This window comes from Chroicocephalus ridibundus, chromosome 10 (assembly GCF_963924245.1).
Source record: "Chroicocephalus ridibundus chromosome 10, bChrRid1.1, whole genome shotgun sequence".
Classification (NCBI taxonomy): domain Eukaryota; kingdom Metazoa; phylum Chordata; class Aves; order Charadriiformes; family Laridae; genus Chroicocephalus; species Chroicocephalus ridibundus.
Window position 1 is genome coordinate 24,932,657 of NC_086293.1, and position 14,141 is coordinate 24,946,797.

Here is a 14,141-nt window from a genome sequence, read left to right on the forward strand (position 1 = left end):
ATGCTAAGCTCTCTGCTAGTTTGGTTGCAGATTTCCACAGCATTGCCTGTTAATGCCTTCCCCTTGAACCACCCTTCCTACGCCACTCCTCACGTATCTTAACCGCAGGGCTCCCCAGAGGATCTTCATCAGACAGCTTTATGGCTCTCTTCTGAGAGACTACAGCAAAGGAATTCTCCATCAGCCAGAACTTAATTGATGAAAAGAAGCCAAATAAGAGGTTAGGATCCCATCCAGTTTATTTACTTAGTCATGATGTAATTGAGCTTCCCTTTTCGCCAGTATGGTGACTCCTTGCCCCTTTCCTTAGCCTGCCTTCCTTACCCCCTGGAGGAAGGCCACCACATCCCAGGCTGGCTGGGTCTGGGTCTGCGCCAGCATTTCAGTTCAAAGCAGAAACACATTATGTATTCCTGACCGCAGCAATTAGGGGCAGAATCTAGCACACAACAGACATTAAATCCACCTGGTTATGTCGCTCTTGGACATGATGCATCCTGGAGAAAGCTGACAAAGCAAACAACAAGAGATACATGTGCTTACACCAAGAATTAACCGGTGCTGCGTCTGGCTACACGTGCGTATCGTTCAGTTTGCAGCCCAGCCCCAGGAGGCAGATGAGCACCCAGGGAAGGCGTCAGGTGGCAGCGAGGGGCCTGAGGAAACCCACTGTGTGTTCCTGAACCTATTCCTTTGTCACCTGCGGTGTGAGGGTGGCAGCAGTCAATGCAGGTGCTGCCCTCCCCTTCAAACAAGGTCCTGTGATTGATCAGCAATCCGCCAGCCCTACCCTGCCTGAGTGAAACATCGTCACAATGACTTCTGTGGATATTACTCCCCAAAAAAGTATTTCAATGAAATTTATAATGATGAGTAAACACATTGTACTCATTTTATGCCTGGGAAAACAAAGGTACAGAGAGCTGAAGTGGTTTAATAACCTATGAAATGAATGCAGATTTACTGATTCCCATTCCTCTGACACTGGACAACCTAACAAGCACCAAAAGCAGACGAAATTGCCTGGCTGTTTTACATAATATTTGTTCCCAGCCATGCCTGAAAAGTTCTAGAAGCTATTAAGCTATTTACTCTCAGAATTGTGTTGCATCCTCTTCATTAGTGCTGTACCACATCAAGAAAAGCCTATTGAAAAATATACATGTGGTCATAAAAAATTTATCTAAGATGATTGCTATGATATGCATATTTTGCAAGAAGACCAGCTAAAAACATTAAAAAGGAATTCTGAGTTGCTATTTTACAGCAAGGTTTCAGAGATAAAGCAGCATATAAACCCACATTATAAAATTTATGTAATAATCTCAATATGTAAAGGGATAGATAAATAAAAGCATTGAAAGTGGCTCAGGAACCTTAAAAGACAGAAAAGGATGCTTACAAGAAAATAAAAATATATGCACACAATAATGCCTTAAGACTGACATGGTATATTTAAGGTAGATAAAACAAGCATTAAAAATTGTCTGAGTTAAAAACTGCCGTAGTTCTACTAAAGTAGCTTTCTCAAGGTGTCTACTACTGATGCACAATTATTCCTGATGTATTTCTCAGTTCTGTTCAGAGCAGAACCTTGCTAATCTAATTGTCGTTTTTTTTTATCTCTGCAGTCTATAATCCGTACCAGGAGAACAGGCTACTCTGCCTTGTGATAGTAATTGCATATTGGTTTTCCTACTGTTACTGTACCAATAAAACAGAAACTAAATGTAAAATGAAACAAGCAATAGGGAATCCTTGATGGCGCACCTTTGCTTCTGCAGTATTTTGTCCAATTGCTAATTTGCCACAATAGAGATTTGCAATAGACTACATCTCCAGAAATGAAATTAGTACAGTTCTAATATATTCAGTAGCAGGCGTTGCAACTACTGTTGGATAAAATATGAGAAAACTGGCTAAAGATATATGTTCAAAGCCCTGTATGTTACATTAAGTATATAAATCAATAAAAGTCAGGCTGTACACCTACGTCTTAATGTACTTACAGAGGCTGCAATCACTGAAAGGCTTGTATTCAAAAATAAGTTGCATTTAAATTTTTGCCCAAATTTAGCCAGGAAAAACACATTACTGGATATTTATGAAAAATGCACAGTCCCAGGAATAACGTTTTCTCTCTAGTTCTGATTTATGTCAATAATAAACTTCCCTCTTTACTCTGTTCAGTGACAGATTATAACTAAGGGTGAACATGACATAACTGCTGAGCCAAACCTCTGTGCTTTAGTTAAAGAAAGTTAATTTTACCTCTCTAATTCCACTACATACCGTTGTCAGAGAAGAGCTGTCATATTTTGATGCAAATTCCAGCAATTTACATGTTTCAAGCTGGCAGGCAATGTCTTCCTAGGAAAAATTGCCACCCTTCCACAATCCCCTGTGAAACGGCAAACCAGGTTAGAAAGATAGAGCAGATTGGATTACCTGTCTGCGCCAGATCATTGTTTCTAGGAGATAATCCATAAATGATTAATCCTTCTAATGTTCTTGAGCAATGTAAGGAGGGCTGCCTGTGACCTATTTCAACCTTTTGCACTGTTTTTGTGGGAACAGCTTTACTGTATAAATCAAATTGAGTATTTTCAGTCTCTTGGTTTTATTGAATTTTAAGTGTAATTTAATGCCTTTTCTTTGTTCAGTAGTTTTTTAGCATCTCTTAGAAGGACCACAACTGTTAGTAATACTCATGTCCAAAATTGCAGTGAACACATAGATGGCTAAATGTTTTTTTATGTCATTTTCCTCGTACGTTATTAAATTACATTATTTCAGTAATTCACTATTGTTTTTAATGCTTCCTGCTTCACATTTTCTAGAACATTTTGCCAGTTGTACAAGGAGAAAAAAAAAAGAAAAAGTCATCCATTCCTGTTACAGCATCACGACTGCAACTATTACATGAAAAAATGAGACCAAAGTAATTTATCGTTAAATTCAGATTTCAGTATTGCAACATCTGAGAAACTCAGATACTCTGCAAAGTAGTTATGTATTATCTCTGTTTAGGTACAGTACAGAAATAGGAAAAAAATCCCATACCTACAGCTGGGTAAGTCATCAGTCCCAGAACTAGTTTCCTATACCTCGTCACTTCAATGTGATGACCCTCCGAAACCAGGAGTTGCTTTATGCACCAACCTATCCCACGGAGCTTAATTGTTTAGATTACCACCGCTCTGTAACCATTTGGACTGTACACGCTCAAAAAAACCCCAACCCTGTTGACAAAACCCAGGCCAGAAATTGTCGCCTTTGGTGTGAAGAACTGTAGAAACACATAGTTGGCTTATTTCATAATTCTGACTTAAATAATTGACTTGGCAGAAGTGAAGTGGTGCCGCTCTCCTGAGAAAGGTGAGAGAGAAATGATACAACAGTGTAATGGAATAATTACCTGAACTAAAAGGCTCTGCACAGAGGTCAGAACAAGTATCTAAAGGTCGCCCCGACACATATCGTATCACCTGATCCTAAAAAACAACAGGGAAGGAGACACCGTAACGTCCTTCAGTAACTTGTTGTATTGCTTAACAATTCCTACTGATCAGGATTGTTAGGATCCAGCCTAATTACTTTTGCTGCACATTAACCTGATTTCATTTTGTCCCTTTGCCAGCAAGTGTGGAGAACCAATTTCTCTAACAACCTTTTACACATCAAATGTGTACACTGACATGTTCTTTTTTTTTTCTTTCATTTCTCTTTCTTTTGACCCAGCAACACAATAATTTCTTTTGTTTTCTCTTGCAAGGTATGTGATCTACATCTTTTGCCATTCCTCTAGCTTTTTCCCTGGAGTCTCCTCAGTTTGCATACAATTCCTATTTAGTGTATCACTAAGTAGCACATTATTAATTGACAAATTTATCATGGAACTAATTACTAAAAAAACGAAGAAAATTATAGTGGTTGTACATCTGGTGGTATTTTATCCTGATGGCAACGAACAAGTGTTTTAACAAATTTAGTTTTGTAGCCAGGCGAAGACGGATAAAAGGAAACTGATTTGGTGACCAACAGGTACTGCAGAGTATCCAAATTCTAACAGCTCTCAGTTAAAAAGGAAAAATGTTGCTGCCCTATAGCACTGTGATGTATAACAATTTAGAAAACTTTAATTTAAAGGTGGAAAAAGTTTTTACAGCTAAAAATATATATCTGTCACCATGAATATGCAATAAGGTACTTGCGGATGCAGCATTAGTGTGGAAAGAGCATACAGCGAGTTGGAAGACCTATGAAAGGCTTATGATCCACTTGGCACTCCAAAAGAGGAGAATAATTGCCAGGGAAGGTAACTTTCCTTTATGTACATAAATATGGTATAAACTGATGTTGAGTAGCATACAAGGCCATTTTGGTGCTATCCTCAAAAGGTGAGATTTTTACAAATCTCACAAAGAGATGGGTCATAATCTCTAACTGTAGCAGTTTTCAGTTATCCTTCATCAGCCTGGAGACTCACCACAGGAAGAACTAGTTGTACGGTGAAGTACAGCGAGGAGACTCAGTATCAGGAACTGTCAGCCTCACCAATAGCAAAGATCAAATGTGCATCCACAGTAGAGCAAAGAATATGACAAAAGTAAACACTGTAATAAATAATAAGCAAATAAAAATGCTCAAGTAATGCCTCCTGTGAAATAAAATGATTTTTCAAACAAAATGTCAACCCTTGCAAAATTCTAGCATCCCCACAGACACACCCTTGTTGTTTTAACCACTTCAAAATAACAGACAAATCAGCCTCTCATAAAAAAGACAGGCTAAAGATTTGCAGGCTTGCTCAGAGAATTAAAATGCAAAATAACAGTTCATTAAGTTATTGAATAAGGAAGTTTATCATCAGGACAATTTGCCCTAGCTAGGACTAAGCCCAAATAAACAGTCTGTAGAATTACAGCCATTCTTATTGAAATCTAAGGTATAGCTAAAAATGCAATTACTAATAAATAGCCCAAGAATTGCCTGCTATTACAATTCAAGGAAAAACATCCGTAAGCAAACCAATAAAAAGTGTGAAATTTGCAAAACATGTCATGAAACCAGAAACTTCTGACAATTGTTTAAAGTGGAAAACAGCAAAGATAGAATATGAGCTCTATGAGTCACTCAGATTTCCTGGACTCCACTGGACCCGAATTCAACTTTTAGTAATAACAGAAAATGCACTGACTGGGAATGCTTACTGCACTTCTCCATCATCCTAACAGCAGCAATATATTCTTTCCTGATGATATTCAGCTAACAAGGGAAAAGCAAGAAACTGCAGACTAAAGAAGACTATTTCTGTATGAAGTCTGAAAGGAGTGACTGCAGCCCAAACAAACTGTGGGAACAGGTAAGTAATCTGCAGTGTGAAAAACAGGGGCCAGAATACGAGTTTGTATAACGTAACTGCAAACAGCAGAGCAGACATCAACAGACAGACCCAGCCATGCTGTCACAAGCGACTGAAGGCGTAAAAGAGGGTCTTTATTACTTCACCTACCTTAATACTAACATATATCAAGTAGATAATAGTACTTAGGGTAATAAATCATCATATCCCATCTATAAAACCCCATATGAATAACTGAAATATAGAACATAATGTTCTCTTCACTTGTTGAAACACAAATGGAATTTTTCCCACTCGCGGAGAAAACACCAAAAGAGCATTATGCACATCAACCCACTTCTGCCTGGTTCAGTGCAAGAATCAGCAATGGAAGGCGATAGATGAACATTTCCCCAGCAGTAACTGCTGTGTAGGTTCAAGGGAGGACAAAGAGACTTGCAATATACAATAATCACAGAACAAGCCTGAATGGATACAACCAACATTTCAGTTTACACTGAGGTCACAGCTTGTGTCTAAGTATACTATATACTTTGGTGTGCTTCAAGGTGGAGGAAGCAGATGGCAGGCCATATGACTCATTTCTGATATAAAATATTTTATTCCAAGGCAACAACAGCGAAGAAGGGCAGGGAGAACAAATTCACTAAAATGCAGGACTGGAATTAGCAGATGAAGGAGGAAAACAATCCATAACCAGAAACCACCGCTTCTCTTTTTTATCGATGCTCCTCATGTTTCACTTTTAATTCAAGATGAAGTCAAGGAGTTTTCACACTTGAGAAGATCTTGCACAGGAGAAGGCTGTCCTTTGCCAATAAGTTTTTTACTGTGAAAGATACTTTTGCTTTACAGCAATCTCGCAGAAAGGAGCGGTTTGGTGCAGATGTTTAAGATGTCATTTAAAACCAGCTCTTAAAAAAGTTTTTTCTTTCTGTTTCATTTGAGTCCTTACAATGTCAATTGTCTCCTTAGAAAAGATTCTTTTCAAAGTTTACCTTCGTTACGCTATTTTTTCCTAATCTAGAGTGTTACTGAATAATAACTAGACATTTTACATCACAGTATTTTTGGCATCATACTGTCATTCTTTGCCCTTGATGGGAAGTTTTATGTACTTTACTAACAGAAACAGTGAAAACCCAAATTTTATGGATTAGATTGGGCCCTCCTGTGGCATAATCATTAGAAGGGGATGGAAGATTTACAGACCTCTAAGACATTCTCTATTTTTTTATTTATTTTTTTTTACTGATCCTTAGGTCCTGGGATTCAGGGTTGAGTTACCAGGATGAAGTACACAGGAATTTTGTGTCCGGATTACTTTTTTTTTCCTAATAAATGTCTTTGTACTAGAACTGTTTGTCACCAAAACAGGTAAATTAATATTTTTTCCAAAAAGTTTTGCTTTGATAATTTAAAAAATTATATTAAACTTGAACTTTCTGACTGCTGGTCAGAAAGATGTTTTATGGAACCACACAACTGCTGGATCCTTCCTTATGGCTTGTGCATTAAACGTCTGCCATTGTGGGTGAGGACTGTACCCTAAAGCTGTATTAAAATCAGAAGTATGTCCACCTGCGATGGAGAAGAACATGACCTGTGGTAAGACAGAGCTTAGAGGAAATTCTTTATGTTCTCAGAAGGGTCACAAGCTTGTCACAAACATGGTTTTGTTTAGAAATTTACAATCCTGTTTTTTTCCTGTCAGGTAGCACAAAATGCTACAAAGATAATTGAATCTCAGTGATGTTATCTTGGAAATTATTCATGCCTTGGTCCTAATAAATATTCTATACTTTTCCTGTTCTGAAAATCCACTAACGATTAAAAAAAATTGCAGGAAGAAGGCGCAGTGCACTGCATGTTACCCTGTTCTTGTTCCAGCAAACTTAACTATGTACTACATAGAACAGTTGGTATGTTTACGATACCTGAGAAAAATAAAGTATTTAGTTCTAAAATTCTTTAAAAATATTGAAAATTCCACATCCCACTGCAGACTGTGAAATAGTCATATACCAGATAACGATGAACATGTGAACAAACCACATCCCCGCCGAAGTACTGGAAGATAATCCCTCCAGCCTGTGCACTGCACTTCATATGCCGGCCTGCAGTAAACTCAGAGCCTTTGTATTACTAATGTCAGTAAATAAATAATAACAATAAAAATAATGACCTCTTACGGTGTAAACAATACACAGATCTTTAGCTGAATCTGTTCCATTGAAATGAAGCTATTTCTCTTCATGACATGCCTGGATGTGAAGAGACAACTCAGAAGTCAAGCCAGGGTGCCCAGGGCGTAGGTACAGGGCATGGAGCTGGGTAGAGCGGCTGGTGGGGTCCCTTCTTCAACAAAGGACTAGGAGTCCTCTCCTCACGGCATTGTGAGAGCTGAACCGAGGGACAACGTGTCTGACAGAACCCTCCTGGATGGAGCTACACCGGCTGAAGCAGAGGGCAAGCGGCAGAGATGGAGCACAGCGTGGGGGGTATGGCAATGGTCGGGGTCTTTGGATGTTTAGCAGCATGGGAGCGTGGAGGCCATCGCTCGGCTCTGACAGAGCTTGGCCAAACCTTGCAGCTGATGGAGGCACAGCCACTGTCGGTGCCTGGCAGCACCGGGGGACACTCCACAGCCCGGCTGCCACGCGTCCAGTTGAACCCCGTAAAGCTGTTTTTCTGCCCAGCCGCTGGTCTGTGGCTCACGACCCTGTGCCACAAGGCCACTGACCCCTCTGCGGCGGTGGTGCCTGACCGCCACCCCTCAGCCCTGGGACACGCGTGTCGGCAGGGGCCGGGGGCCGCCTCGGGCACCCCAGGGCCGGGGGGCACCGCCAAGGCTCCCCGGCCCAGCCAGGCCCCGGCAGCCTCTGCCGCGGGCGGAACGGCAGGCGCGGGGCTCGGGATTCCGGCCGGCGGCGGGGATGGGTGCGCCGGTGACACGGCGCGGCTGCTTCTTGCCCTCCCCCGCCGGTGGCCGCCGGGATCCAAGATGGAGTCGGTGAGCAGAGCGGGGCAGGAGATCAGCCTGGCGGCCTTGAAGCAGCACGACCCGTACATCACCAGCATCGCCGACGTGACCGGCCAGGTAGCGCTCTACAGCTTCAGCCCGAAGGACAACGAGTGGGTAAGTCCGGAGGAGCGGGTCCGGCTCTACCCGCAGCCGGGCCGGCCCGGCGGGCGGTGCGGCCCCCGGGCGGACCGTTCGCGCCGGGGCCGGGGCCGGGGCCGGGGCCGAGGCGCCGCGCCCCAGCGGCCGCCTGTCCCGGCGCCTCCGCGGGGGGCTGCGGCGCGGGCTGCCCTCGCCCGAGGGGAGCTTTGGGGGCTGGGTGCCTTCCCCCCGCCGAGCTCCGGCCACGGGGGGCGCCTGTGCCGGAGGGGAGGGGAAGAAAGGAGAGGAGAGGACCGGCCCTTGGCGGCCGTGGCTGAGTTGACTTTGTTGGATTATTTTTTTCTGAATTGTAATTTGTGGTTGCTCATGCGTGTGGAAGAGCCCTAAGTGAGGAGGAGTGGGATTTAAGAAGTGTTAGTATTCATCATTGCATTAAAACACAGTTTATGGTCGACAGCCGGTTTTATCGTGAAACTATAAAAACGGAAATAATGTGGAAGTTCTTGTCGAATGCCGTGCTGGGACCGCACACAACTCTGTGCTGGTCACACACACATGGGAAAGGCTGCTTGGAAAATGGAAGTATGAAACAGCTGTGGTCCATGGTTAAATTGTTTTGTCATTGGCTGTGCTGACGTTGCCATCGTGAAATAACAGCTGGGGGAGACAACCCGACTGATGTTTGCCGAGACATGGACTAGCTATATGCAAAATACGGAGCTGTGAGAAAGCTGTTTGGATCTGACTGGTGAGGTTCAGCATAGGAAAGTTATAGAATGCTGTATATCACATCATCAGATTGATAGCATGGGCAGTATCTTCTGGAAATTGATTTAATTACCTTATCTTACTAAGTAAAAATAGATGGTCTCCAAAAATAAGAGATCATCTTTTTAGTTCTATGATGTCAAGCCTCATGGAAAGATAAGGTTATGGTAAATCTCTAGTTAAAGTGCTATGCAGAAGCTACGTAACTGTGTGAACAATTATATCCTTTAAATGCAATTGCTGTCTTTTGTAGGAGAAAACCGACATAGAAGGGACCTTATTTGTATACAAAAGGTAAGGGGTTTCTTGTGGTTTTTTTTCCTTTTTCCTTCCTTAAGAAAACAAACCTCAGGTGGCTTCATGTGTAGCTTTCATACTGGATTTCCTGCATCCATTAAACTCATAATTACTTATTTGTGCAGCTGTTAATGTCTGTGTACTCATTTGAAAAAGAATAAACTCCACACATAGGTGAATAACTCTGTCAAAAGCACTTAAAAGTACTGCTGAAAAATGATAAAACTTGATGAATGCTGCACATGTATCCACACAAAAATCTAATTTATCAAGCTTATTTTGTTAATCCAATAGTTTTTGTTAATATACTGAGTCTATTAAATGCTGTCTTCCTTTGTCTCTGAAAATCCATAAAGTTGATTATGAAAACAATACAGATGACGAATTAAATAATCTGTCCTAACTTAATTTCTGCTGTTTCCTGACAGTTTTGTAAATGGACAAAGTTGCCTAAAAGCTGGAGATCTGTTAGTGCATAGTTTTGAGTGCTACTTGATTTCTTCATCAAATCCATGAAAGAAATTTCCAATTATATTGGATGAGGGAAAAGGGTGTGGGGGAAAACCAGCACATAAAACCAATCATGGATTTAAGTTTTAAATTACAGGAAAATAGATAATTTAGCCATGAAATAATGCTCTGTTGAATGTAAAAAATATAAATAATGCAGACTTAACCCGTCCTGAAACAGACTGTCATAGACTAGGTGATTACAATATTTCATCCTGGCACTGCAAAGGGAATACTAGTAACCAGTTCCTGTCTACTTCGCTTAGCTTCAAGCTTGGAAATACTTAGCATAAGAAAACCCACCAAGCTAAAGCCCAAAAAAACTAAGTGAAAAGCGTTCTTGTGATTAGCTGATTATTTCAAACAAGTTCTGATAGGTACATTAAAAGACTAACTCGTGATGGTAAGGATTGTTTGCCTGCTCCTTAGAAGCTCTTGACAGATTTTGTTGTTGATCATTCGGTAAAGATGTTACAGAATTGTTACTGAAATCTTAACGCTAGTTGATTATATCTGATTTTTTACCCTGCCTTTATCGTGCTGCTGAGTTGATTATATGACTGCTTTCAGGCACAGCTGAGTATGTTGACATGACGTTCATGCACCAAGAGAAAACAGATCTAAAACTATCTTGAACTCTCAGTGCTTGCTTGCCTGATGTTTTGTTTTTCCACCTGGTGTCTAGCAAAAATCTAGGTAATAAAAATTGTTTCACTAAGCAATACAATTCTGAATAATTTAATAGCTAATTTGAGGACACTGGGTTAAGTCTGTATTTTAAGAGTCTCCCTTTAGGAAGAAATTACTGCTTCTGGTTCCCCTATAAGTGTATTTCATGTTATTTAAACTAACATCTCTTTTTATTGCTGCACCTATTTACAGTAAGTTAAATGTTGCTTCGTAAACGGTTTGGTTTTTTTCTCCTCTAATAAAAGATTCTGAAATGCCTCAAAACTATCTCATGTGAAGTGTAGAATGCACTTGCATTTTAATCCTGGACCTGCCCCAGGTTTTCTTTAATAGATTTTTTTTTTTTTGGAGGTATATCTTTGATTCAGCAGTTTAGCAGTGTAGAACTGTAATGTTTATCCTAATCCTACTTTGAGTTAAGTATAGTTTTAAATTGAAATTAGTTGACATGCCAAGAAATGGTGTAGAAGAACAACTACTAGAGCTTCAGGACTGCTAAAGCTTCAGCTAATAAAGCAGTGGGGACTTGAAGATTAATTCATAACTCTGTGTCAGAAAATTGTATACATTGATCAAGGTATTAATCCTTGTCTTTGTTTTAATTGAAACAATAGGTCAGCTTCTCCTTATCATGGTTTTACGATAGTGAATCGACTGAACATGCACAACTTGGTAGAACCAGTAAATAAAGATTTGGAGTTTCAGCTCCATGAACCTTTTCTTCTCTACAGAAATGCTAGCTGTGAGTATGACTTTCTTTAATCCATAGAAACTTCATGTTCTGTTTTGGAACCTAGACCACTTCTGATTACCGTGACGTCTATTTCAAGTATACTGTAATGGGACAGGTTCCAATGAAATGTTTGATGATGTTTTCTGTCTACAGTGCTAGGTTTACTTAAATAGTTGTATTATATTATGATGATCACCTGCTTTCAATAGAAAGAGGATATACTAACAAAGTTCAATATTGCTATGGTTTTTTTTTAATTAAATATCTGATAGGTTTAATCTAAACACATACACAGTGCTATTGCATTAATAAAAAAACTATGAAAGAATAGTGAAGACTGATAGATTTTGAAAGTATTTACCACCAAGAATAGTTCTAAGGACTTCCTCTTTTGCAAATGGGAAAATTAAATATTAATCATTAGCTGCCTGAAGAAGTTGAAAATTGCTCAGCTCTAGGTTGAAGGTTTCTTTCTCCACAGTGGGTTTTGGACTCAGGAGATAGATGTCTACACTAAATTTCCTGGAGTCTAGACTCCAGCAAGTCTGGCTGTTGGGATAATTGTTATACACAGTAGTGAAATAGTAGGCAGTATTTTCTTGCTGCTTTTTGAATTCTAGTAGTGTTTTGGGTCGTCCGTTGAGCTTCAGAGTCCCAGTGTACTGTGTTCCAATTAGGTACATGCTAAAAATCCTGTTACTCCAAAGAGCTCAAAATATAAATTACATAGATCTTAAAAAGAGGAGGAGGAAGTATAAGTGTATATGAAATTCACATTAGGTTAAGTTCGTAAAAAAAGGGTGCCCCACAGATCAGAGGGTCCTTCTGGTACAAAGGCATAATTTTCGTGTCCTCTTTTCTCGGGGAAAGTACTTGAAACTAGTTTGCTGCTGTCTAGTGACAGGTTCCCCTTACTGAATTACTTGGAGGACCTGTGTGCTGTCTGGATACTCCGTCAACACCGTGTCATCTTCCTATCAGAATGTCCCCTTGAATTACAGATTGGAACACTGCTTTGGCTATGCTTCAGTGTACCTAAAAGAACAGTCAAATGTTAATCCTTTCCTGTTTCCCCCTTGGAAAGCCTCTAGGATCTGTGGGGAGTAGGATAGATTCCATTATGGTGACAAAGAACAGCTTAAGGTAGGTGGTCTCCTCTGTTTAATAGTCTTAGCAATCCTTCTGTAAGTGCCATCCAGAGGAAAAAGTCAAAATTTGTCAGTAAGTTGAGAAGTCAAGGAGATTAGGGAAGTAAATAACTGGCAAGAAATTGGGAGAGAGGAAAAATACTGCATTGAGTTGGATGTTTAAGCAGGTTGCTTGGTTTGGAAGAGGAGCTGTAGATGATGGTGGTAGGGGGAGGATGGCTGATGAGGTGGCAACAGAGGAAAGAATTGCAATTGTGAGACTGGTGACATAAGGGAAGCAGGAAGTTGATTCATTCGTTTGTTGGAACTGCTGGTGGTATCAGGAAGCAGGAGCTGCTGTGGAATCACCATGGTGTATTCTAGTGGGAGTGACTAGAGGATTACTTGAAGGAAGCAATCAGAGAAGGCAGGCTGTGTGTGAGTTCATGAGAAACCCCTAGAGCTAATTATATGCCTTTCTCTCATTGATAAAAGCTGCTCTTTTCCTATGGGACACTATTGTGTAAGATCTGCGGGAGGCTCATGGGGCTTAGGATAGAGATGACATAGAAAAGTATGAGGAAGGAATTCATACAAAGGTGAGTGAGGAAAACATTGTAGACTGGATACAGGAAATAATTGTGTTCTGAAGTAATCAAGAAGTGTTGTTTTTTTCCTCTTATATCTTCCCTATTGTCATTTTAAAATACTTTGGTCAGAAACTATAATTTATTTCATCACTCTGTCCTGTCTCCTGGAAGAAGGTGGTAGCATGTCCAGAAACAGTCTACCCTGATTGCAAATTGAAAATGTGCAATGTAGTTGTTAAGTCATTAGTTATTTCCCAGAGTGCCACAAATAAGCAGCAGATCAGTTTTTGTGTGCTCTGCCAGTGTTCATTTTGATCAAACGCAAGCTTAAAAGCATAGAAAACAGCATCTAAGCTTTTTATTCCTTAGGATTTCAGCACTGCTAACACCCTTACGTTTTGCATCTTGTTGTTGTGTTTTGGATTTTCTTCCTCTTATGCAGTTTCACAAATCTTCTGACCTCTGTCCCCTGAATTAGTTAGAAAAGAACAAATTATGTGATTGAAATGTTCAGTGTTAAATCTGTTTGCCTCTATCTGCATAGTATTTGTGAAACTTAAAAAGAAAACCAAACCAAAAAAACCCTTTGGGATTGATTTGAATTTGCAGACGAAGTTCAACATGTATGTATTTCATTTCCGTGGGTAGATCAGGGGATTTTTGTCCAAGTTCTTTTTATGCAGAAAGGTGTCCACTTCTGCTCAGCTGCCTGCTAACATGAAAAAACTTTGCATTTTTGGGACTAATTCAAATAGGAGTTTTAAGCCAATGGTTAATGTAATGTGTACCTCTAATGGCTTAATGTGGAGTTCTTCTGAGAACCTTTAATGACTGCTAGGTTGTGCAAGGAGAAACCACCTCTGGTAGGGAGTGTTGGCAACAGCCCTATTTCTTGTAGAGTAGTGGGGTTGTTTTTTGTATCCTGCTTGAGGAAATC

At 40.4% G+C, this 14,141-nt stretch overlaps 1 protein-coding gene and 1 long non-coding RNA gene across 3 annotated transcripts in view; one reads left to right on the forward strand and one right to left on the reverse strand.

Moving 5' to 3' along the window:
* Positions 1-7,714: 7,714 nt before the first annotated feature.
* The window catches only part of DCP1A (decapping mRNA 1A), a 38,889-nt gene continuing 32,462 nt past the window's right edge, over positions 7,715-14,141 (forward strand). Inside the window, exons 1-3 of the mRNA XM_063347521.1 lie at positions 7,715-8,504; positions 9,511-9,551; positions 11,369-11,496. Coding sequence (XP_063203591.1) covers positions 7,848-8,504; positions 9,511-9,551; positions 11,369-11,496 — 826 coding nt within the window. The 5' untranslated portion in view covers positions 7,715-7,847. The remainder of the gene's footprint in view (positions 8,505-9,510; positions 9,552-11,368; positions 11,497-14,141) is intronic.
* Positions 12,263-14,141, reverse strand: part of LOC134521309 (uncharacterized) — a 44,217-nt gene continuing 42,338 nt past the window's right edge. For both annotated transcript variants that reach the window (XR_010072712.1, XR_010072710.1), the window contains exon 5: positions 12,263-13,673. This is a non-coding gene — a long non-coding RNA (uncharacterized LOC134521309). The remainder of the gene's footprint in view (positions 13,674-14,141) is intronic.